This window comes from Solanum verrucosum, unplaced genomic scaffold, assembly GCF_900185275.1.
Source record: "Solanum verrucosum unplaced genomic scaffold, falcon-dt-bn FXZP01000062.1, whole genome shotgun sequence".
Classification (NCBI taxonomy): Eukaryota; Viridiplantae; Streptophyta; class Magnoliopsida; order Solanales; family Solanaceae; genus Solanum; species Solanum verrucosum.
In genome coordinates this window covers 3,300,424-3,327,817 of record NW_026020477.1, presented here as the reverse complement: position 1 = coordinate 3,327,817, position 27,394 = coordinate 3,300,424, and the positions used below count along the sequence as shown (strand labels likewise).

At 36.5% G+C, this 27,394-nt stretch overlaps 1 protein-coding gene across 1 annotated transcript; it reads right to left on the bottom strand.

The window, feature by feature from the left end:
- LOC125809264 (exocyst complex component SEC10b-like) lies at positions 1-26,324 on the bottom strand. The gene is made up of 24 exons (XM_049488929.1): positions 26,256-26,324; positions 25,929-26,174; positions 25,775-25,849; positions 25,289-25,390; positions 24,927-24,977; positions 24,718-24,823; positions 23,110-23,229; positions 21,294-21,385; positions 20,948-21,113; positions 20,788-20,864; positions 20,365-20,463; positions 20,186-20,276; positions 19,275-19,360; positions 18,582-18,758; positions 17,538-17,591; positions 13,208-13,336; positions 13,010-13,102; positions 12,775-12,921; positions 12,490-12,587; positions 12,156-12,240; positions 11,421-11,479; positions 572-670; positions 404-487; positions 1-189 (listed from the first exon to the last, which is right to left on the bottom strand). Exons 1-24 carry the CDS (start codon positions 26,322-26,324, stop codon positions 120-122), a joined length of 2,475 nt encoding a protein of 824 aa, XP_049344886.1. The 3' UTR covers positions 1-119.
- Positions 26,325-27,394: the final 1,070 nt, after the last annotated feature.

The window sequence follows — 27,394 nt, the reverse complement described above, 5'->3', positions numbered from 1 at the left end:
TTTTCAAGCTCAAAAATAAAAAGATCCAATATGAGATGGAAGAGCTTTGCCATATCTATCTAGGCTACCAGCAGAAACAGATTTCTTATCTTCAGGATGTAATTTCTGATCCAACTAAGCTAACTCCACAAGGAGCTGAGCTTTGATGCAAGTTTTGCATTCTTGTAATCATCACGGAGTTGAATAAACCTGAGTTTGCAGAAAAAAGAAAGAATTCAGAAAACTGTCCGCCTTAAACTTGTACAGGCAGACAACCATAAACAATATAAAAGTCATTCAACCTTTTGTTACGTAACTATTCAGAAAGAAAAAAATTGGTTATTAAAAAAACTGTAGTGGACCTTTCACTTGAACCCATTCATAACACAAAAAAGGAACATGAATATGTAAACATCTTAGTTACCTTTGAGCATCTTTCTTAATGCTTGGAGTTCCCTCAAACAACGGGCCTAGACTTTCAGGAGCAACAATAAACACATTCGCTATGCTGAAGCAAAAGTCAAAACAGGAAACATTAGAGGAAAATATATTTTGTATGAGGCCTAAAATTTTGAGAAACCTAGCAACTTACATTCCAAGTTGTTCAAATTTCTCATCAACCGGAGGGGCATTGAAACTACGAACAAACTCTCCATATTCTGTTATGTCACGCTTCAAACGCAAGCCTCCACTGCAAAAGTCAAGAGAGAATTTTTCAGTAGATGAAGCAACTTTCAACAGAAGTGCATTACAAATAAGGGAATTTACCTAAATGTCAAACCAGATACCAAGCACAAAGTTTTACGTTTTATGTTTCTCTAACCATTTAGACACTGGTTTCAATTCAGAGTGCTTTCTGTTGGAGATCTTACGGAAAATACTAAATCACAAACACTACAGAAAATTCTTTTAAAGCTTGAGGCGTGACAATGACACCGTCCTAAAGGTTTATTTCACCCGGTGTAGGTGTATCCCTCAGGATTCAACAAACTCTTCTAGTATAAAATTAGGAGCCAGAAACTAACAAAGATTAAATAATATAAAATCCGAGAAAAATAAAAGAAGAAGAGAAAGAATTGCTCTCTATTTTCCACACTCCACATTAGAATTTTAGCAACATATATATAGAAATGAACTTATGCCAATGGACACAAAATATTAAGGCCATTAAGGCAATTTGCCTTAAAGAAAAGAGATGTTGGGATGGGACAATGGCAGTAAAGAGAAGTAATGATATTTGACCAAATAAATTTCTGCTCTAAATATTCTTTGAGATACTAAAATAATTGTTTTATCTAACAATTTTCCATATATCTCAAAAATAATATCAAGAAATACAATAAGATGTTTTGTTGGAGTTTCACATATTAGTACAATGTGTCGATTCTAGTGTTCGTAGACTGTGAACCAGACCTGGATAAAACAAGATAGGGACTGATGGAACAATTGGTGAAGTTTAGAACTTTTATGAGTCAAGAATTCTTTTGTAAGCCTAGAGATCTTATTCTATCACATCATACTTGCACAAACTTTGTCGTTATCGCAATTTTGCAGTAAAAGGCCATGAGTTATCCCGGTATTCATGAGTTCTCTAGAAATTTGTCACAATTTCATAGGAGCGACATCACTCCAGGGGCGTATCTAGAGGGGGTTCCATGGGTTCACGTGAACGCATGCTCCCCTCTCTAGATCATATATAGTAGTGTTATATTTTCTAAAAAATATTTAAATATAGGTGTGAACCCACATTTAAAGTGTAATATAATAATACAATGATGATTTGGTGCACCTCTCTGAGTGAGGATAAAAATTTAAGTCTTATATTTATCTTATTATTTTGAATAACACCTCTTGAAGTGGTTTTTTTTTTTTTTTTTTTGATGACAAGGGAAACCCGCAGCCGCTACCCTTTGGGTGCGCACAGGGTAAAACCCTCGCTCCTATGCAATAGCTCGCAAACCACATAGGAGAGGTAATCCGCACTAGGCAAGCCCGGTGCGACGAGCTCACCCAGAAGGCAAACCCCTTGCTTTCGCTGGCAAGGGGTTTCGAACTTGAGACCTCCAACATCGAAGTCCCAAGCCCAAACCACTGGGCCACCCCGAAGGGTCCCTCTTCAAGTGGTTATCAATAACACTTTTGGCATTTCAACTAATTTTTCTTTTGTTTTTTTGCTTTAATCTTTCAAAATTTTCAAGTGTGTTACATTGGAAATTCCTAAAATATTTAGCATAAAACTTTTATATAATTAAATCAAATGAATATATTAAAATTTAAAACTAGTAGTATTATATATTTTGGACCTATAATTTTTAAAATTTAACAATTCATATTAAGATCCTAAAGATCCAACAGGTCAAAATTATATCTTAGATGCATTTTCTCATAATAATGCACCCATCCTTCTGAAATCCTGCATACGCCTCTGCATGATTCAACTCTTATATAGGTCTAATTATCAATTGTATTCTACGGATCAATACACCATCTAAAAAGGATATGAATTTCATTAAGAGTTTAACTCAGCCTAACTTAGCCTTGCCGTATTGTACTATATTCACACATCATAGGAGGGAGATAATTTCATAGTGCATACTTGATCATCTAATGACTTGTTATTATTCATATGAACCTAATTCATGAAATCTCCAATCACACGGGGTGGGTTATCAACATTGTTGATCTTCTCATATTGACCGAAGTCTCACTCCCCTTGATGTTTCTTTTAGTCTGTGAATTGATCATATTTACTCCTGACTACACATAACTTACGTAAATAATTCATCCATAGTAGCTACTTTATCACATTATATCTCAAATAAATGTGTTCAGTTTTGCCATAAAAAAAAATATTTTTCGCTACAGCATGGACTACCATAATGTAGACACAAAATTAATATGTTGGTTATATTCCAATTGGAATAGTCACTAAGAGATCTCCTAACCGCTTAGCCTCATAAGTAACCAACTCGCAAATAGCCAATTCAGATTCATAGTATGACATCCCCACTAAGGGTAAACATTTAATCACTCATGGACCTTGTCTCAACTGAATAAATATTCAATTAGCATCACTATATCCTTCTAGTGCAGCGGGAAGTCCAATTTATTTAATACCAATATTATCAACAATAAAAGTGTAACAATCATTATCAATTTTTTTTCTAATCTTTGTCCTCAAATAATTTTAAACAAGGTCATATGATATATTTTCAGTTCTAAAGAACTCAATAATTTTTCTTTTCAACTTTAATGTTGTGCTCAATCACATCATTATCAATAACAAGAAGGGATAGTTTCAAATATACACAATAAACTAATTAGTTTATAACAAATATATCCATGTTTTTATTTACATAAAAAATAACCAAAAGTCATAGAAAGTATACACTGACTATACATTATGGTACACTCAAAAAGTTGAATATAGCTTAGCTATGCACGGACTATATATTATGATACACTCAAAAAACTGAATATAAAGTATGCACTTACTACTCAATCCCGATCAACTCAAAATCTCTTCTAAACAATCCGAAATTTTAGATATGAAATCCTCTCGATGTTTCAAGTCTTTTGATAAATTATTTCGCTCAAAACGGTTCATGTTTGCAGTACGTCAAATTTTAAAGGAAATAGAGAAGAAACGAATAAGAGGAAGAAGAAGAAGAAGAAGAAGGAAGCAAGAAGAAGAATAAAAAGAATAAAGAGGATGGAGGACGAAGAAGAAGAGAGATTGTGTCTGACCATTTTTTGGGTAAATAATATGGTTGAACGACCATTTCCCCTAATTTGTATAAGTTGGGCTAAATAGATGGTAAGTAAAGTTTATGGGAAGATAATCTGCGTAATTATCCCTAACAAAAGAATTCAGTATGCAGCACTATTCTTAGCACACTCAATAGACACAATAAATTATTTTTAGACCCAACGATTCCTTTCTTTAGTATCATATTAGCATAACCTTAGCGTTATACCACCACACTTTCAAATATTTCAAAATAAGTGGGATAACTTTTTCGCAATTCATAAGGTTTTCATTTTTGTATGCTACATACAAATTTATATAGCACACTCAATAGACACAATAAAAAGTTTTTAGACCCAATCATTCTTTTCTTTAGGATCATATTAGCATAACCTTAGATGTTATACCCCCACACTTTCAAATATTTCAAAATAAGGGGGATAACTTTTTCGCAGTTCATAAGGTTTTCATTTTTGTATGTAACATACAAATTTTATATATTAAAAATATGTCAAGGCTTCATATATTTTTCTCAACAACTATACTTTTACATATCTAGAAAAAACACCTATAAATGTGACATAACACAATTCGTCACTTCTGGTTCATTGCTTGTTTCAAGTATCAAAAATCAATAAGAACTAATTAACAACTCAGATACTACTCTAAGAACCCAAGTATGTAAGTTTTTAGCATGCTTAGTTTCAAAACAAATTTCATACTGGAATTTTTTAAGACCTTGCATTTTCTTAATATAAAATAAACTAAGTAGACTATAGGTCTTAACATGTCACAAGTTATATGAATCAATCAAGTTAACAACAAGCATGACAAACATGATTTAGGCCAGTTCACTCTCAGGTGAATTCATGGCACTGGTTCAAGTTGGTGCTCCCTCAGCTGTGACACCCGATCAAATCATAAATAACACTTGTTATTTCCATTAGATTTTTTTTTGTTTTAATTTAAATGGCTTATAACAATATGCATGACAAACATTCGCTTTGCATCTTTTCCGTTTAGGAAAAATGTAAGCGCAAATAATTGAATAGAGAATCTAACGCGGGACAATTAATACGTTTTCACACCCTTGACCAGCTATCACTCTTAGGTGTTGCAATAGTGTTAAAGTTTAATTATTATTATAAATCCCATTTGACCTATATACTTGTACTTTCTCCACTGCTCCGCCATCTGTGACCAGTCCGACACAACATTATCCCTCAGTCGTCCGTGGAAGTTTTGATAGCATCTGTGTTAAGATAACGGTGTCCTCGTAGTTTTCAAATCCTAGGTCCGCTTCTATTGGCACCATAATTATCATGTACACAGTAGCAGATGCAACTCTTAGGCAAGGAGTTCATCCAAGCCTAATATTTTCGACGTTAAACATAGATCTATGAATGAGAGCATTCTAAAATTGAAAAATAAATAAATCCAAACTCATATTTTTAAAAGTATAATGAGTAAAGCCTTAAAAATCTAAAAGGTCGAATATATCATGTTTAAATCCTGGATTCACCTCTGCATGCTAGCACCTGGAGGCTCCTCCTCCCTCAATATCCAATGAGATATCGCCATAGCATTACTTTGAGGAGACTCAAGAATATGGACCAGATCCTCCTATATATACATAATACGCATCCTCACCAACTCAAGGAGACAGAAGCTCTTAGATAGAAGAAACACATCTCCTCGTCACACATTATGTATATTGTCTTCTTCGAGACATCTGTTTCCTTTCTTTCTTGTTCTTTTCAGGACATTACTGATCTGTTTATAACTTGATGTATCAGAGTATGTGACCCCTTCTAAATCAACATTCACTCTAATTGTGATGTCCTGTGCAGTAGATACAAACACAATTCACACACTGAACCAATGGGCCATAATATCTAACAGATCGAAGTCCAGCCTCTATTCCTGTTGATCAATCCGAGCATCAACAACTTAATTCTCTAATATTTTCTCTTTATCACTCTCAATGTCCTTGACGCAACTGTTTGATATCTTTATTGAAGACTTGATGCAACTCTCTCTTGATCAATACTTGATTGATGCTAATACATGAACAGGAAATCATCAATTTATCAGGAGGATTCCTCCCTGAAAGAGGCCACCATTTTTCACTGAAGATTGAGTCAAGAAATAATGGCCATAAAATATGACAGTACCCATATGCCAAAAGGAACATCTATGCTGATGACAGTCTAATGATTCAGGATTGGGACATCACAATTTAGATACTTTTACCTTGAATGCATAACCAAGAAAATACACTTTTGACTTTTTATTCTCCTACATTAACATGCACATATTCAGGACAATCGAAAATCTCTACGTTTGAATAATCAGCAAGTTTGCCGAGCCAGTCTTAAGCTCCATAGCGGTCAATGGTGAACATTTAACCCATAAAAAACATGTGATAGAGACTGCCTCGGCCCAGCATTTGGAAGTGTATACACACCATACTCTCTCCAGAAGAATTCTATTCATGCTTTTAGCAATCTCATCATTCCATTGGTCGTTACAATATCACAGTGTTTGACAATTTCTTGAACTTAGCAAAATTTATCCAAACGACTTTCTTCATATTCTAAAACATTGCCTTGCTTTACTATCTCCTCAGTCAAAGACTTTTACTTCTTGAAAGTACAAGAACTTTATGCTTGTGCTATCCCTTCAGATGAAAAACTTGATGGTCCCCAATTATCAGAGTGCATATAACTCAAAGTACATTTGATTTTATGCTCTAGTGCTAACATCAAGCCTTTTATGTTTTCCATATATATGTACTGCTCACATGAATCCATATTTCATGTAATCTAACACAAATAAGTCTTGTCATAACTTTCTCACGAATATGCTAACATTTAACTAAAAGTAACTTTAGTTTTATGATCTGGTACAAAAACGAACAATTTTATGTTTGTTTATGTGAGAAATATATGGGAAAAATATTATTGAATTGTGTATCTAAATAGTTACATTGAGACCCTATTTATAGACACTACATTGGAATCATTTTCCAACTAGGATTCCTATTCTAAGTAGGAAATACTTATTTCTATTCTAACACTCTCCCTCAAGCTGGTGCATACAAATCATATGTACCTAGCTTGTTACAGATGTAATTAATACGAGGACATGTGAGGAACTTGGTGAAGATATCTGCAAGCTGATCATTTGACTTCACAAATTTCGTAACAATATCTCCCGAGAGTATCTTTTCCCTGACAAAGTGATAGTCAATCTCAAAGTGCTTAGTCCTTTCATGAAACACTGGATTTGATGCGATATGAAGAGCTGCTTGATTATTACACACAAGTTCCATCTGATCAATTTTGCCAAATTTTAGTTCTCCCAGCAACTGTTTGATCCAAACTAGCTCACAAGTTGTTGTCGCCATTACTCGATATTCTGATTCTGCACTAGATCAAGCAATCACATTCTGTTTCTTACTCTTCCACGACACCAAATTACCTCCTACTAAAACACAATATCCAGATGTCGAACGTCTGTCAGAGGGTGATCCTGCCCAATCACCGTCTGTATATCCAATGATATGCTCATGGCCTTGATCCTCAAAGAGTAGTCCTTTACTGGGAGCTGACTTTATATATCGCAAAATACGAACAATTGCTTCCCAATGACTATCACAAGGGGAAGTCATAAACTGACTTACAACACTCGCAAGAAAAGAGATGTCAGGTCTAGTCACTGTGAGATAATTCAACTTTCCAACAAGCCGTCTATACCTTTCAGGATTACTAAGTGGCTCCCCTGTCCTGGAAGGAGTTTAACATTCGGATCCATAGGAGTGTCAATAGGTCTACATCCCATCATTCTTGTCTCCTCAAGAATGTCTAAGGCATACTTGCGTTGAGAAATAACAATACCTGATCTAGACTGAGCAACCTCAATACCTAGAAAATACTTCAATCTGCCAAGGTCTTTAGTCTGGAAGTGCTTAAAGAGATGTTGCTTCAAATCGGTGATACCATCTTGATCATTACCGGTGATAACAATATCATCAACGTAAACAACCAAATAGATACATCGACTTGGTGCAGAATGCCGATAAAACACAGAGTGATCAGCTCCACTACAAGTCATGCCAAACTCCTGAATTACTGTGCTGAACTTCCCAAACCAAGCTCGAGGAGACTGTTTCAGACTATAGAGTGACCTACGCAATCGACATACAAGGCTACTAGACTCCCCCCTGAGCAACAAAATCAGGTGGTTGCTCCACATAGACTTCTTCCTCAAGATCACCATGCAGAAAAGCATTCTTAATGTCCAACTGATGAAGAGGCCACTGACGAACGACAGCCATAGATAGAAAAAGACGAACAAATGCTATTTTAGCCACAGGAGCGAAAGTGTCACTATAATCTAGCCCAAATATCTGAGTATACCCTTTGGCAACAAAGCGAGCCTTAAGTCGATCAACCTGACCGTCTGGAACAATTTTGACTGCATAAACCCAACGACAACCAACAGTAGATTTACCTGCAGGAAGGGAGACAAGCTCCCAAGACCACTCTTATGTAAAGCAGACATCTCATCAACCATAACCTGCCTCTATCCAGAATGAGAAAGTGCACCTGTAGTCTTAGGAATGGAAATAGAGGATAAAGACGACACAAATGCATAATGGGGTGATGATAGACGATGATAACTTAAGAAGGTATAATGTGGGTTAGTATTTCGAGTGGATCGTATACCTTTTTGAAGTGCAAGCGGTTGGCTAGGAGGAGGCAAGTCCGCAGTAGGAGCAGGGTCCGGCGCATGACATGAATCATCTGGGACTAGGGTTGGACGTGGACGACGATGATAAGTTAGTAGTGGTGGCACTACAACTGGAGATGTAGAAGTAATCGTAGATTCCTCAAAGGTTGGCACAAGTAAAACCTGAGGTATGGGTAAGACCATAGATACATCAGGATGATCAGAAGATGTATAGTAAGGTTGAGACTTAAAAAATGTAACATCAGCGGACATAAGGTATCGATGAAGATCATGTGAATAACAACGATACCCCTTTTGAACTCGAGAGTAACCAAGAAAGACCTATTTAAGGGCATGAAGAGCTAATTTATCTTTCCCCGGGGCTAAATTATGAACAAAGCATGTGCTCCCAAAGACACGAGGGGGGATAGGATAGAGATGTGACTGAGGAAACAATATGGAATGTGGAACCTGATTCTGAATAGAAGAAGACTGCATTCTATTAATTAAATAACAAGATGAAAGGACTGCATCACCCCAAAAACGCAGCGGAATATGGGGTTCAATGAGGAGAGTGCGAGCAGTCTCAATGAGATGCCTATTCTTTCTTTCTGCTACACCATTTTGCTGAGGAGTGTATGGACAAGATGTTTGGTGAATAATTCCTTGGTGAGACATAAACTCCTGAAACTGGGATGATAAGTATTCTAAGGCATTATCACTACGAAAAGTACGAATAGAAACACCAAATTGATTTTGTATTTCAGTAAAGAAACTTTTGAATATAGAAAATAACTCAGAACGATCTTTCATTAAGAAAACCCAAGTGCATCTCGAATAATCATCAATGAAACTAACAAAATAACGAAATCCTAAGGTGGAACTGACTCTACTAGGACCCCAAATATCAGAATGAACTAATGAAAAAATAGACCCTGAACGATCCTCAGTACTACGTGAAAATGTAGCACGAGTGTGTTTCCCAAGTTGACACGACTCACAATCTAATGTGGATAAACTAGACAAACTAGGCACCATCTTTTGCAGTTTGGATAGACTTGGATGTCCCAAACGTTTGTGAATTAGATCAGGGGAATCTATAACGGAGCATGCTGTTAAGGAATTTGAAGAGGTAAGATAGTAAAGGCTTTGTGATTCATGTCCTATTCCAATCATCTGTCCCGTACTGCGGTCCTGCATGAGAAAAAAATCATCAAAAAAGGTTATGCTACAATGTAGGGCTTTCGTCAAACGACTAACCGATGCTAGATTAAAAGGAGAACCAGGGACATAAAGAACAGAGTCTAGGGTGACAGAAGATACGGGTTTGGCTTTTCCAACCCCTTTTGGTTTTGTTTGGATCCCATTTGCTAAAGTAATAGCTGGAAGAGATTGTGAATAAACAAAATCAAACAATAGTGATTTATTACCAGAGATATGATCAGAAGCCCCTGAGTATATGACCCATGATCCAAGAGTGCTAGACTGTGACACACAAGTAAATGAATTACCCGCAACAGAAACATCAGGTTGTGCAACCGAAACTACTTGTGGAGACGTTTGTTTATTTGCACGATACCGAAGGAACTCTTTATATTCCTTTAGAACAATAGGATCATAACTGGGTGGTGGACCATGCAAAATATAACATATGTCACGAGTATGTCCAGGTTTATGACAATGACTACACTTGGATCGAGGTTTTCCAAAACGTTGTTTACTTGCGCGATTTCGAAGGAGCTCATTATATTCCTTTAGAACAATAGGATCATAACTGGGTGGTGGACCATGCAAAATATAACATACGTCACGAGTGTGTCCAGGTTTATGACAATGACTACACTTGGATCGAGATTTTCCAAAACGTTCTCTCCTTCGTCGATTCTCCATAGACTGGTATGTATGCTGGAAACTGACAGAAACTGCTACAGTGGTCTGAAAATATTGAAAGCTGCCGGAATCTGCCCACAGTAGCCTGAAAATTCTGATTTTACCGGGAACTTGCCGGAAACTGCCTGAAAATCACCGGAACCCTAATTTCGGTGATCGGATCTGGAGAAAACTGATTGGGTTCTGGTCGGAAATACTGGACGACCCCAACAGAAGAAAACTGCTCGAAAACAGATGACTGGAGCAACACTCACGCGCCAACGCGTGACCAGATCTTGCCGGAAAACTTCCACCTTCGAACGGCGCGTGGAGGCGCGTGAGGGGCTATTTTCCGATGGATCTAATTGGGGTTCGGTCGCCTGAGCTTCCCGAGCCTCGTGATGGTGTTGTCTTTCGCACAACACCTTCAGAACTAAAGATGACACGAATCAGTCCCAACCGTCGTCGCCGAAATTTGACACGGTGACTTGAAGTTTCTCACCAATGCTCTGATACCATGTGAGAAATATATGGGAAAAATATTATTGAATTGTGTATCTAAATAGTTACATTGAGACCCTATTTATAGACACTACATTGGAATCATTTTCCAACTAGGATTCCTATTCTTATTCCTATTCCTATTCCTATTCTAAGTAGGAAATACTTATTTCTATTCTAACAGTTTATACTTGCAATGCTCTCAGGAATCTATCTTTCCTGCAATTTGACCACAAAGAAAATGATTTTTCAGTTTTGGATATGAAGGCTTAGGCTTATTAAGGTCAAAGGCTTCACTTGTGAGAAAGTAAGAGGACGTGTGATCGATTTGTTCTCCCTTCTAACTGATCCTCTGTGTGTTAAATTGCCATATCCATAGAGGAAGAAGGCCAAGTCCTTGCTTGTTCAACAAAATTAGGTCTTTTCTCACTTATATGCCTACCATTATATACCACAATAATGTCAGAATTAGACATAAATGATGTGGCAATTGCTGCAATAACTGTACCAGTCGGACCTTGATATACCTAGAAACTACTACTACTACTACTACAGCTACTAAATCAAATGAACAAGAGAAAGGAATTACCTAGGATTAAAAGTGAACTTTTGCCAATGGTTAAGCAACCCCTTGTGCAAGCGACTCCCCTATAAGAACATTTTAAAAATAGACAAACATAGTATCAATAAATTCTGGCAAAGAAAACTAAATACAGAATCAAAAAGGTTGCAGCTAATTTAGACACGGCTGAATTATCAGACACAACAGAAATACATAGCACTAAAATGGATGCAGAGACAAGTTTCAATTTCTTCCTACCATTTGCACAACAAATGTGTGTATGCACAAACCAACCATGTGTATATTCTTAGCAGATCAATTTCATGGGTGGTTTTATTAATTGGTGATTTTTGAGAGTTACAGGCTAGGACATGTGTAAAGGTAGTTCAGTTGATTATGAAATTTCAAACAAGCTACCGAACAATTTCCAGAAACAGAACACTCTGAAACTATAAAAATGACCGATTGGGTCAAGGATCAGTTGTCGTGCGTCTAGCAACAGCATTAACCCAGGAAATTACAAGAAGATAACTTTGCCTAACAGATAAAAAAGAGAAGTAATAGATCTGATAGAATCCCTTTAAGAATAGGAAGCGATGCGTTTCTTTGTGTCGATTGTAAATACTTTTGGTAGCACTTTCTTGGTGCTATATATAACACACTCAACCTTTCTTGGGAAAAAGATACTTAAGAGAAGATTTGCAGCATCAAGGTGTTGGACGAAAAATAATAGTAGTCACAGCAATAAGAACAGTAACATACCAGTTCAGTCAGGAAGGCTTGTTTGTTAAGTCCTTCCAGTCCAGTGAATGCCGATTCAAGCACACGGGAAAGGTATGCAACAGCACTGGTTATGGAGATAATATTAGTATACTGGTAAAATGAAATTAAATGATTGCCGAAAAAGACGTAAATTCCAAGGATCTTAAAATATACTACGCCAGATATAGAGAGGAAAGCAATCACAAGATCAACTGAAATTTCATACTTGGATATGTTCTTGAAGTTTCAAGAATACATCTTTCTATAAAACAGAGAAATATCAGAGTCACAGACTAACATATGTGCATCTTCTAATTAATATATAGGGATTCACCATGCACAAGCACTTGTTGGACGATGGTCAGGGATAATGCCATCATCAGGTGATCGATAATCTGTTGCCTTTTGTTCAGTTGACAGTAGCCTTTCTACCTGAAAGCAGTCAAAGGGGAAACATGATATCAAACAAAATGTTGGTTTTAGAGGACAGATGAAAGAGTTGGAAAACATAAAGTAGTTGGTAAAAGTGACCAATGAGATATTTTGCCTAGGGAGGATAAGTGTCCCACGTATAGCACTTATCAAGCCTATACAGAAGAATAAATATTCTAAGTCAAACCTCTGCTATGACAGTTTCAATGCACTGTTGAAGCCCCTTACAAGCAACACTCTCTGCACGTGACATAGCTGTTGCCATTTCTTCACTGGAAGCAGCATGAGCACCATCCACAGGAAGTAAACGCCGCGATATGGAGTTCACAAAATACTAAAGAAAACCAGGAGTTAAGTGCAATTGAGTTAAAGCTACATCTACATAAATTTGAATTGACTCCACTGGTATCAAACCAACCCACTTGCTGCAAAATAGCCACACTGCTTCCACAACGTTGCACAGATGCCATGAAAGATTTGAAACTGCTTTCGCCAGCAGCAGCTGCATTTTCTGCCTATATAAAACCAATCATATAACAAGACAGCTGGTCGCTCTTTAATAATTAGATGTTATACAAAGTACAAAACTTAAGATCAAAAGAAAAGACTGGAATAATTACGGCAGAAGCAGCTGCTGCAGCAACTCTTCGGCTAACACTAGTTCCCAGCAAGTGTTTTTCCCTTAAGGCAGCAGCCTCAGTAAGGCCTTCTCTGGATCTTTCAAGACCTCCTATTATGTATTGACTGACCTGCAAAAGTCTAGAGTGAGGAAAACAATTGTACCATAACTACTGTTACGCCTCTTTCCAAATTAGTTGGGGGCTGGTAAGATGGATCCTCAGTAACCACTCAGCTCTATTTGTCCTGTTTCATTCTATACCCAATAATTTGTCCTAAAGGGGTTATCAGAAGACTAGTGATCCTCTAAACCATGTACTTATTCGTGCATCAAAATATAATTTCTACCCGAACTAAAAGGATTCTTGTCAAACACCAGACCTGTTGTTAGTGAACCCAGGATGAGGACAGCAATGTAAGTGTTCAACTAACAAACACCAGACCTATTGTTAGTGAACCCAGGATGAGGACCCAATGTAAGTGTTCCACTAACAAACACCAGACCTGTTGTTAGTGAACCCAGGATGAGGACCCAATGTAAGTGTTCCACTAACAATTGTATTCATTTTGTGGACATGTTGAGCCTTGGAGGCCAAACATTGCGTCCATATAAAATTACAGATTTCACGAACATTCTGGAGAACTTACCTTTTACTTTGGAGGTATCCTCTGAACGCATAGCACAGCCTTAAGATTTCTCCATTCCAGTGAACCTATTTTAATTCTGTCGTGCAACTTCATCTAGATGAATTGACTGCATATAGTCATCTCACTCCTTTCTTCTTGTGTTGGCTAACTTATAGTCTATATGATCTTTGCTTACTTCTACTTTTCCTAAGACCATTACTCTCTTGAGTGCTTCTCCATGGTTCAAACTTTTGGTTTGACTTCGCTAGTTTAGGGCTTTCGGCGATTAAAACAATAACTTCGACAAATAACATACTCCATTGAATCCCATTTTGTATATTATTGATAAACTCATTCATAACTAGGGTAAGAAAACAATGAAATCATGGAGATGACTCACTTATTATATGCTGATGACACTGTGGTTTTCTGCGAAGCTGAACAAGAACAAATTTGCTACCTAAGGGTGATACTGGTGATCTTTGAAGCTTGCTCTGGGTTGAAGATTAACTGGAGGAAAAGCAATATTTTTCCAGTGAAAGAGGTGCAACAAATTCAGTCTCTGGCAGATATTTTGAGGTGCAGGATAGAGGAGTTGCCCACAATTTATTTGGGAATGCCATTGGGTGCTAATCACAAAGCTGTGAATGTATGGGATGGAATAATAGAGAAAACAGAAAAAAGACTAGCTCTTTGGAAATCACAATACCTTTCCATGGGACGTAGAGTTGTTTTGATCAATGCAGTCCAAGATTCTCTGCCAACATATGTAATGTCTTTATTTCCCATCCCCGGTGAGGTGGTGGAAATCTTAGACAAGTTGAGGAGGGATTTCTTATGGCAAGGAAGCAAGATTGAGAAAAGTTTCAACCTGGTAAAATGGAGCGCAATTCAGCAAAGCAAGAGTTTTGGAGGTCTAGGAGTGAGGAACCTAAAGCTTCATAATAAGAGTTTACTTATCAAATGGCTATGGAGATTTACTCAAGAAAATCAGTCCTTGTGGAGGGAGATTATCCTTCATAAGTATGGTCTGGAGGGGAAGTGGTGCACTAATAAAGTGACTAATACATATGGGGTTGGGGTTTGGAAATCTATCAGGAATCTATGGATGACTCTCAAGCTAAACACTAAAGTTAGAGTTGGTAGGGGAGACAAAATACTTTTTTGGGAAGAGGACTGGAGTGGCCATGGCACACTTCACTCCCTTTTTCCTAGACTGTTCTCAATAAGCTTGAATACTGGATGCAGTATACAAGAAATGTGGTCCCCTCAAGGGTGGAACCTGACTTTCAGAAGACCCCTAATTGATTGGGAAATACCATGGGTAGTAGATTTTCTAAAACTAATAGGAAACTTCCCGGGCCCTAATACAGACTCAGACAAACTCATTTGGAGGCACCACAATGATGGAATTTTCACTGTTAACAGGGTATACAAAAGGGGACTGAGTGTTGCTGCAGGCAGGTCAACTGGACCTTGGAATACTATATGGAAGAGTGTGGCTCCTAATAAAGTAAAATGCTTCACTTGGCTAGTAGCTAGGAATGCATGCTTGACACATGAGGCATTGCAAAAAAGGGGGTCCATCATAGCATCTAGATGCCAGAGGAGGCACTAGAAACCAACAAACACCTTTTCATGCATTGCAAAGTAATGACACAAGTTTGGGTTATGTTCACTTCCATTGCTGGAATCAACTGGATCATGCCTGAACGTACTGCAGATTTGCTTAGCTGTTGGATCAGAAGAGGAGGAAGCAAAAGCCAAAAAAGATGGTGGACGACAGTCCCAGCCTGCATCTGGTGGACCATTTGGAAGGAGAGGAACCAGAGGATCTTTGAAGGAAGAGAATCCTCTATTTTGAAGATTAAGTGGAAAGTTATTACTTCACTAGGTTTTTGGTGTAAAGAACAGAATATAGAAGAGGAAATCCAACTAGTGGATTTTTGTAACACCCCAGAAAATTTTTGAGCTAAGACTCGAACCGTTCTTAGTAGTGAGTGAGATTTTTCCAAGGAATTTAATTTTTCGTGAGTGTTAAGGTCACTAGATGTAGCACCTTAAGTTTCAAGAAGAACTAAGGAGAGTTCATTCAAGTCATTCCTAAGTTTTTCTTAAGTTTTGGGTCAACTTCAAACGACCATAACTCCTAGTACAAGATGAGTTAGGTGAGCTTCAAGATAGAAAATTAAAGCTCTTTGAGTCCTCTTTCCAACGCCACCGAGTTTGCTCAATTCCGAGCTCTGAGTAAGAAGTTATGACTGATTTACTAACGTCGCGCAAACCTGGCAGCAGCTCCGCGACGCGGAGCCAATACGGACCTCACTGCCTGGTGGAAAATTATTCCGACTACCAGCTCGTTTTAATTATTTCTTTAAGGGTATTTTAGTCCTAAAAACCCTTAGGAGGTCATCTAAATTGCCCTAAACGTGTAGAAAATCAGTTTTTCTTAAATCAAAACCCTCTCATTCACTCCAAAGATTCTACGCTCAAGAAATTCAAGAAAAGCTAAGGCTAGGGTTCTTCTTTCTAGATTTTTCCTTCAAGTTCTTCAAGATGTTCTTTCAAGTATGTAAGCTTCCATAGTGTTGGGTTTGTTCACCCACACGCCAATCATGTTAATTTCAGCGTTAAGTTCGTTCTACACAGTTGAAAGTATGATGTTCTTGAATTATGTTCTTGAAATTGGCTTTAGTTCTTGAGTTTTGATGAGATTATTGAGTTCTTGATGAAATCATGTCGATTTTAGAGTTGTTTATGAGTAGGTTTTTGTGTTCATGTGTTGGGTATCTAAATCTAAAGAGGGATTGAGAAAGAGAATTGAATTTAGGCGAATTGGGGTTAGATAACGAAGAAGGAAAAGTCGAGCAGATTTTGGCACGCAAGTCCGCGTCGCGGACTTGCTCCCCCAGTGACCAAAAATTTTCTCCGCATCGCGGTTAGGACGCGGACTCCTCTGTCTCAAAATATTATTTCGCGACCAAAGATTTTAATGCAACTCCGCGTCGCGGACTTGCTCCCTAGACAGTGTTTTTCTACCGTTTCTCATGTTTAACTATCCAAAATAAATCCTAAACATCATGAGATCTTTCTTATCACAAATCACAACCTTGAATCCATAATTCAAATTCAAGGTAGAGTTAAGAGTTAAGTTTTGAGAATTCTTTCGAACATTCTAAGAAAGTCCTATAAGTCCTTTTTTGAGGAGTCTTCTACAAATTCTAATAACTTGTTTCAAGACTCGAGCAAGAGAGTATGAGAGTGAGAATAATGTATTCATGAGTCTCCCTTGTCATCATGAGATCTTTCTTATCATGAACTATAACTCTTGAATTCATAATTCACATTCAAGAGAGAATAAAGAGTAGAGTTCAAGAAAGCCTTTGAGTTCAATTGTGAATCCTTTGAGATCAACTATCGATTTGAACTAAGTTTTGAGGAAGTAAGTCAGAGTATAAGAAGAGTCGTATACATGTGTTCCATATAGTTATGTAGACCATTGAGTCGAGTTGTTTCATGCCCATAATTTCGCATGAACTTCGTAAGTTGAGCATTTTTCAGAAAAGTGGTATCTTCAAGTTCTAAGCATTTTTCAGAAAAGTGGTATCTTCGAGTTGTTTCATGCCCCCAGTGACATGATGAAAGAACTAAAAGACGGCAACAATTGAAACAAACTATAAACGTAAAAGGAGGTGATGAACTTACTTGGTCCAGAAGGCATGTGAAAACAGGTTTAATGCTAGCAGCAAGTGCAGCAGGCTGTATATAAGACATATAATCAATTAGCTAATCCCTGTAGGTTTTTAACTACTAAGTATAACAGTCAACAAATAGATCATCAAGTTAGGAGAATGGCCTAAAGACGTGTATCAGCAGCAGAAGACACTAAAAAAAGATAACTACAACATACTTGATTACTACAGGCCACATTGTAACTTTACTTGGCAAATCTGGTATACATAATTGAACTTATATTGAATCTAGGGACAGTGCCTTAAGTTTAAAACAAACAGTAATAAGTTGGCAAGGAGAAAAGCTGAGGATCAGATGTAGGCATGGAGAAGAATTCCATGATGTATATTTTGGACCGTTTGGCTAGAAAGAGATCACATGTGTTTCGAGAGGAATCAGATTCCTGTTTTGCTAAAAGTTGAAGTCTTTTTAGAATTAAAAGTTTTTTCTGTAGGATTACAGGTTGATGTGAAGGAATGGTTGTAAATGACATAGATACAGTACTGGATTTTGTAGATTGCCTACATTCTCAAGGGACAAATCTAGCTATTTTGCATAAAATCAGAACAGTCTTGATGCTGAGGTCTTCTGAATAAAATTTATATTTCTTACTAAAGAAAGTATGGAGAAGACTCTCACTCCCTCTGTATGTATGTCAACTATAGATCTTCCACTATTCAACTAACCTGTCTACGAAATAAATAATTTACTGATGTGCCAGGGGAAATCTCCGCAACACGATGTCCAAAGTAGAGGAACCTACGCAATCACTACCAACAGTCATATGGATAAACATCTTTTCAATCTAAATTCTAATCTGACTAGCCTAAAGCATCTTTTTAAGATAATAGGTCAAAAATTCTACTGGACTTGAAAATGGACATGATGTGAATGAATCTACTCCGGCACGAGCCTTAAAACAATAACTAGTTCCTTTTAGTTTTCCAGCCAAAGGAAAAAAACTGAGAGATGATGAAGGTGCAGCTTCAGCAAGATCTTGAAACATGTCATATATACCTGTAAAGAAAACAAACTGCATCTGGATATTGCTTCTTCGTTCCAGCGAACAAACTCTGTTACCACAGTGACAGAAATTTCCGGGTTAGAAAGTACTATTGAAGCACCTTTTGAGCGTCCAATTGTCCCAGACGACTCAGAGCTGGATAGCTGACATTCACTACGCAGTTCATCCATCTGCAAATTAAAACAAGAGGTCTGTTCAAAATTGTTCAAGAGAAGGTTCACCAGAATGCTATGTTACAGGTGGAACACTTTCATAAACATCTATAAGTTAAGAAAGTTGTTGGGTATCATTGTTACAATAACATTGTGGAGCTTCAATATTGTTTAACGCTCTCCAGAAGCAGGTAGCCTTGTCAGCTAGAATACCAAATTTCATGCAAGCTAAGTTTAATTTGGTAGGAGCCTATGTGGAGCAAATATTTTGCAATTTACATGGCACCTACTTGGTGCTTTGGAACAGAAATATTTCAAGGTTCCCTAGAACCAGTTTATACCAGAAATTGACAACCAATAATTTCTTTACTTCATTTAGGAGTTCTGATTGTTTACATTGTGGAAAATAGCTTCTTCCAAAACTTCCTTCTTTTACCTAAGCAAGAGAGAGAAAGGAGTGCCTTAAACAGAAACTAGTGCCTTAAACAGAAACTAGAGTGATAAGACTGTTCAGAAGGAGAAATTGCCACAAACCTTAGCTTTGTAAAGTTGTTTAAGAGAGGCTTGCTCGCACTCTATGTATATATCTTTGTGTGGTAGAAACAGTGATTCAGTCAAACCTGAACCAGAAGAAAATGGAGATGACAAATATAATTGACATAAAAAAAGTCAGTCAAACAAATTATAAAAGGAAATAGCCTATGGTCAAGACCATCTAGATTGACCTCGTGGTAAAAACAGAAGTGAGTATCTTCAAGAAACTGATTCTAGTACCCAAATGAACCATGGTAGTAAACCACAGTAAGTGACCTAACAGGACTAGAACGTTTTCTGTAATACTTGGAACTGAAGTTAGATGTAGAAACAATCTTAGCAAATTACAAGAAACATAACACTTAAGATTTGATATAGACTCTCATCTATTTTCCATTTCTCTTAAACAGGTAAAGGAGAAAAACGACTCTACAATATTAATTGATCATTAATGTCTGAAGCAGTACATGCTTCAACGACGGAAAAGAACATAACTTGGGTGTCAAGACTTCTCTTTTATTAAGAACCTGGCCTTCTAGCAATACCTAATACTCAAATTTCTTCAAGAATCTGTATTTCCCTACCACTTTTGCTGAACACCCTGTCCTCCTTTATCTCTTCTTTTTAATTTCCTCTATCCGTGAAGTGCATAATATGCCCATAATAGACAACTCTTTATTTCTTTAGAACCTTGTCATTAACTGTCCTAGTTGACAGAGATTTCAGAATGAAGACTCAAGAGGATTAAATCATGCATTTACATGTCTCTGTAAGGTAAATCCTTAAAATGCCAGCATGTTCGCCAAATTAAGCAGTCATATGCAGATTTTGGCACATGCCACCTCTACATTTATTTTCAACAGCTATATTAAGGTAAAAATGAGATGGCACAAAGGTTATTTCAATTGTACCTTCAACATCCAAGTCACCACATCCGACACTACGCAACTCCTTATCAAACTCTTGTGTCTTCTCATATGCGACAGCCAGCAATCTGAGATACTGAACATTCAAAGGCAACAAAAGAGTCAGCCAAAGGCCATATTTTCCTCTTCTGATAGAAATGAACAATCTCTGTAACGTCACTTACTAATACAAGTCCGCCTTCTGCCATGGGAGGTGGGTTAACAAGAGATGGTTTAAGTAGGAGCTTCTCTAGAAGTTTTGGAACACGATCCTCCAAGACACGCTGTTCATAACCTCAATCTATTAGTTACCAGTTCCATAATTGCACTTGTTTTGTGGAAATACTCACTCAGTAAGCACTTTACTGGAATGGAAAATATCAGGCAGAAAAATTGGAGGAAACTCAAGACATTCATGGATAGAAATTGTTTTTGTCTAAATTAACTGGTGCACGTCCACAGCTATGTTATTCTTTTTATGCATACATTGTTAAAGCTCTGCGACGACAAGCCTGAACTTGCTTTCTTTTGCTGCTGCAGCACCATCATACATAAAACAAGATAGACATAACTGCCTCAAGCACACCATAAGTAGTTATCAACCATACCTGAACTAATATCGACATTACATCTTTAGGGGAAGGGAAAACTGCTGCTATAGTGGCTGCTTCTTTTCGCACCGTGTCTGGAAGAAAGATAATGTGTTAAAATTCAAAAGGCATGCATTTAGAAGAGAAACACCGTTTTATAAACTTCAACCAAAATAACCTGCAATTTCTTTAAACATTGAAGAAAGGCCATGAGCAACATTGCTAGGGCTGGGTTGGGCACCCTCATCACCAAGGACCAATTTAGCATCCGCATTCATCACCTCAACATCAAACATGGGACGTAATCCCACGTAGTGTTGCATGGCACTGGTACCCCTGTTAAACTGCTTGGAGAACGAACATGTCAAAAGATGAGGTGTTCTTTTCAATAGAAAACACCAAGAATCAGGTTTAAATTCCAGAGAAAAAATAAAAAACTTTCACGTTATCCCTGTTTACAGGAAGTTTAATAGAGATTTAACATGAAGTACTTATGACAGATCTACTGAAACGGCTTAATTTACCTGTGACAAAATTTTACCATATTCACCCATTGTAGACAAATCACGCTTCTGTGTAGCCGTATCAAATCGAGCTAATAATCTGTTTTCCAAGGCTAGCAGGTCACCAAATAAGAAGACTACTTAGAATGTCCTTTAAAATGAAACTATGAATGTGACATCATAGGAAAGACATTAAATAAATATATCAACCAAGAGCACTTTAGATAGCTAAAACCATCAGAAGAAAACAAAAGCTAGGCATCCAAACAGCGAATGTAAAAATTGAGGACTATGCTTAGTACGTCTTTAGATCTTAAAACGCAGTACTATGTGCCCATATCAAAAAAATCCATTTGAAACTACAGAGAGATTATGCAAGTAATGTTTGCTAATGATCAATTTTTACAAGTTAAAACAGAACTTGCTACTTTTCCCCGAGAAACTTCCTGAAAATTAAAACGAGAAACCTGAGAATGAACAAAAGGTATTTGCAACTCTATGCCCTTTTAAGGTCTAGTCTTCTAATATGATATGCCATATTTACATCCATTGTGCAAAATTTTAGGAGTCAGAGCAATATGGTCATTGAAAGAGCTAGAACATAGCATATTAGCATGCATTATTGCCCTTACTTGAACAACAAATGTTTAATTGGCCTCTTTCCTTGTTCTAATTATTCTTATGGATTCAGATGCACCAAATGAACATCTGTATATCCCTTTATTAACTTGTCCATACATCTTCCTAGATGAAAAAACAGTAAAGAGACATGAAAAAGAGTAAGACGTCGATGTTACGAGTTTCAAAGATACTGTGCCTGTTCATTGGTCTGAGACGTGCTTCATGCTGGACTACACACAGCATAAGAACCTCATGGCTGAGTTCATAATTGAAAATCCTGTTGGTTTGAGTCTTAAGCACTTCTATTGATGTCAAACGAAATAACGATTAAAATTGAAAAGATTATAGTCCCACGTCCCAATTATGTGACACTATTTCCTTTTAAGTTTAATCCCAAAAGGGACACCTTCTATATTTAGTAACAATTTGACTTGAAACTTCCCATTATACCCTTAATGAGATGAATCACACAATTATCTATGGCTTATTCTAGACCACAAGTTTCAAAAGTCTTCCTTTCATTCTTAAACTTCGTGTCCTATCAAACACCTTCACATAAATTGGGACGGGGGGACTAATTAGATGAATAATTATTGTTTAGTGTTGCCATCTTCAAGATAGATCTCATGGGTAATAAAAAAAAGCAGGTCTTATTGCTTGGTGCCTGAACATAAGAACTACCTAAGCGAGCGAAGCAGCCAACCTGTTTTGCACCTAGCTTCAGGACCTAAAGCACACCTTTTTGTGCGCCTTTGACAACATGCCACTAGACTCCAGCCTTTACAAGTAGATTCGCCACCCAATCCTTTTCAGTAGGTATAACAAACTCTAAAGCCCTCTCAAAGGAAAAAATAGAGTAATTATAGATACTAATAAAATATAAAAGCACAAAGCGATAATGTGAACATCCTAAGAAATCTCTTAAGAAGTTTGTTGTAGGGTTGTCAGAAGGTTCTTAATACTTCATATCTTTCTACTGACAAATAACCTACTTCTGCTCTACTTTTTTCATCAAAACAAGTTCAATCATATATTATGCTCCTCTAAAACAAAAGGGACTTTCTGAAGCAATTCAGATTCTCCATTTCTTGGGGTGGTAGTTTGTGAAAAACTAGCTAATCAAGAAGAACAGAAGTTGCAAACACGGCATTAGAATAAATTCATGAGGAGCACTAAAACATCAGTAGTTAAAGAAATAAGTAGTTCGCTGTTGTACCATTGCAGTACTCCTGGAGGTTTGTGATAGCAACTTCCAATCCTTTATTTGAAGTTGCATTTCCAACAGCAGAGGAGACAGTTGTTTTTTGTCTTCCAATATCTTCATCAGCAAATGATCCTGCAAATTACTTAAATGTGATTATATCTGGGGAAAAATCATACTGTTACACAATTGAAGATGAAAACAGATTCTCTAAGGTGAAGGATATACAATTAATCACTCAAAGGCTTCATTTTAAATGACAAAAAAAGAAAATGTAAATGCAGCAACAAAAATTCTCTGTTGCTCCAATCCTCTAGACCAAGTACAGGAACCAGGATTAGATCATTGTTTTAATGGTATAAACAGGAGAAGCTGAATTAGTGGACGATTAAATGTCCTCGAATATCCTCGTTCATCGAAGGACTTGATGAGAAGTAAATATTTTAGTGTACGTATTGACAATTAGAACCAAAACCTTATGCAGTATCACCAATGGGAGATCAGACAGTTAATAAGAGAGTAAGTCAATAACCTGAAGCAACCCAGCTGTCAAATTTCTCCGTCCGGTGTAACTCTCAGGAAATCCCACCACCCATCCAGAAAAAGTAAAAAGACAGAAATGACCCAACCTTGTATCAAGTATCCCCATTATGATAATTCTCCAGAGAAAGAGAACTAGTTAAACATTACAAAGTTATCAGAAAAAAAAACCGAACCTAAAATTTTAAGTTTTCTCAATTATTTTTGGTGACGACATGATATTTTAGATGTTACTGAAGAATTTGAGAAGAAGAACAGGCTTATTTCGTATTTCAGTATGCCTTTCCATCCCATGAGAAGGGTTATTAATTCAATGAATCCTATAACTAATTCAGGAAAGTCAATCAAAGGAAATATTATATTCCTATAACTACTATTGGAAAAATAGTCTCCTAAAATCATGCTAATTAATTAACAGCATCAACACCTCGAAAGAAGCCAAAGGTACTGCTTAATCATGCTACTCTGAGGGTAGTTGAAACTGAAGAGCGTTAACCAACAAGGGAAAATATGAGAAGGAGAGAAAGAGAGAACTTCAGAAGAGGTAAAACAAAAATAATATGCCTTAAATCCATAGGTAATAAATAGTATAGTTAAATAACGGAGAAATATGATAATGGAGTAAACGCTTAAAATGAATGTGCGATGACAGCATATCCTAATTTGCACCAACTTGAGATAGATAAGTTGTCTGAGAGTCAGAAACACTGAGCTTCTCAGATAATAAATAACTAAAGGAGGAGGAATATTGATAATTGATAATTTTTCTAATGAAGGCATCTGATTCTTGGTACAAGTGAAAAACGAAAATATTACACCGTTAATAATAACAATGGACAAAATATCCCCCTTACTTTTTGTTGGCAAAGAAAGATCAGATGGAAACTGGTAAGCAGAAGTAAAGGAAAAAAGTCAAGAGTGATAAGCATGGTTATTACCTTTTGACCTGGTTGCAAGTTATTACCAGTTATCTAGTTTGACCTTAGAATAGTCAGCTCAACCAAAGATTTTAAAACAAAATTTGGCAAAGAATTTTCACATTTACAGTTTTGAGAATATCCAAAGAATGGTAATGAGCATTACTTAATTTCTGGGCAATAGAAGCTGCTTCAGCAACACGGTTATCATCAATGAATAAAGGAGAAAGTTGTGTCAGGTCTCCTGCACTTCTATTGAACTCCATCAAGTACTGTTGGAGGGAAGTCAATTTATACCATCAATTATTTCATGAAGAACACAGACACAATAAAAGTTCCATGAATGAAATGACTTTTAGATGGTTACACGTTTACCTTTATGAGCTCTATCGTCTGACTAGCGGATTCTCTCTGAGTATCTGCACTCTGACAGGCAACAAAGGTTATGAATGTACAAACTCAGTCTCAAATAACTTGAAAAACAGATTGATCTAGAGAAATTGAATTTTTTAGAAGAAATGTCTTTCTATTGTCCGCAGAAAAGGTGGCATTCTTGTAATGGACGAAGCACACTTGTTTTTCTGGAAGTACCAAACTTCAATTGAAGATCAAGAACCAAATGTTACTTTCTTACTTGTGTTACAACAGAAACAATCAGATAGAAGTAAACTAATTTCTTGTAATTACCCTAGCAAAGAACTAAACAGTCTAAGTAATAAAGCAGAGATAGCATTTACCTGCAAGTGATCTCCTATTTTGGCAGCAGTATGACCGACACTTGATATACGCGAATCCAGACGTGCAAAGCTACCAAACAAACCATCAACACCTTTTTCCAGCTGCACTTTTTTTAATACTCATAAAAGCTAAGCTCAAGGTTTTCAGAAGATCAATGTGAAATAAAGAAGCTCCATGTAACATTAAAGATACTAAAGACGATTACAAGTATAACATAAACAAAAGATGATTTGAGAGGCAAATGAAAAACCAAATGTCTATCCTGCTTTACCGAGACAAATGTATTAAACATATCAAGTACATTTTCACATCATAGAATGTCATTTAAACCAGGTCATCATTTCATGCTTCGATTATTCAATTCTAGTTCCATGAATCCATGATCATCATCTCAAATAAAAAGAAGGTTTCTCATTAAACTAATGATGTATCTTATTATGCCAAAATTACGTACACACGCATGTGTGTGAGTGTTACTGACTGACCTCAGCAAGTGTCTTACGGTGCTTCAGGTCTTGAACAGAAACTTCTTTTGTGAGATTGCTTAACTTTGCATCAACCTTAATAGCACATCAAAGATAAAGGGGTTTTAATTAAAAACTCTCGAGAATGAATAGTCGATATTGCATAACGATATACCTGTCTTTTTTGTTCCACCAATTGTGAGCTAGAATTCTTAAACAGAGATAACAAGGCATCAACTTCAGGAAACAGTGGGCTTGAAAGTAACTTCCCTGCATTTGACATTGATGGTGCCCTCATATGCCCATTCGATATTCCATCAATGTTGCCATGACCTTCTAATGAATCTACTTCTTTTTCGAGACACGAAGGCAATACCTCAGTTACCAAATCACCAAACAAACCATCAAATGAAAAATCCCCCTGCATGACACACACATTAAACATGGCTATTTTAGCAAATTACTACTAAAATTATGTTGCATTGTAAATAATGATCATCACCTTGAAATCACCTACATCAAGAACTAGTGGAGTACGGTTGGACTGTGCTCCATCTCTAATCTCTTTCATGGCTAGTACAAATATGGATTAAAAAAAATGTCAAAACCCCATTTTCAATTTTAACAATAATTAGCCTATACGTACATATATACTACTATGTAAATTAACTTACAGTCTTTATTCTTACCTTACTTAGTGTAATGTGATTCTTCTTCTTCAACAACAATTGCTGCAGAGTGAACGCATGTCTTGAGATATATTGAATCTGCAAAAAGGTTACGAGTTTTGCGGTATTCCTAATACTATTTCAAAAAACCATTAAAAACCTCCCACGTGTTTATATATATGCAAATTAAGCTAATATAAATTCTAAGGCGTTTCGCTTATCAAGGAGCAAGTTTGGATGTCTCCAAATATGGGGCAAATCTTTAATTATATTTTAATAAAATAACATAATCTATATTTATATTACTTTAAAAGCATAAAATTCCTTTAAGATGTTTATTGAACTTTTTATCTTCGTCAAAATATATGGTAAGAGATATTAGGAGAATATATATGGTAAGATAAGAAAATACATGGTAAGCGGTATTAAGAGAACTAATAATTAAAGAGTCTTAAAATATGGTAAGAGGAAAAAAAGTATGATTCGAAAAAGATAGTGAAGTAATAATATATTATTTTGTATTCCATCATTTTTATTTTTGAATTGTTTTGAAAAAATGTTATTGTTCATTAGAATTTTTTATTTGGCACTGTTATTTACGAAAGTCAAGTTGGATGAAAGAGCTAAATTCTTGAGGTAAGTATACTAATTTATGTATATTATTTACAATGTAAATCCTCTTAGTAGATGATTTTCCCTTTTTTTTTACCATCACAACTTCAGATTGTCACCTCTGATTCACCATAATCCTTTCTGATATTGTTAATTTATTACAAGTGATTGTGTTATATTATTATGCTTATATACAATGTAGTTCGTTTTTCTTTTACATTATAGTTTAGAAAGTGTTTTCTTTATCAATACCAACATAATTTTGATTTTTGATATCAATGACGAAATTTTGTTCACTACATTTAGAGTTTGTTTGGCATTGCTGTTAGGAGACCAAAAAGACTTATGTTGAGTAAAAAAA

Bases quoted from the DNA above. Each gene is read 5' to 3' on its own strand.
- LOC125809264 (XM_049488929.1), bottom strand. From the start codon at position 26,324: ATGAAAGAGATTAGAGATGGAGCACAGTCCAACCGTACTCCACTAGTT. The intron at 24,978-25,288 runs GTAAATGCTATC...GTTGCCTGTCAG, and splicing joins AAATAGGAGATCACTTGCAG to AGTGCAGATACTCAGAGAGA. The intron at 190-403 runs GTAACTAAGATG...CTGCAAACTCAG, and splicing joins ATTAAGAAAGATGCTCAAAG to GTTTATTCAACTCCGTGATG.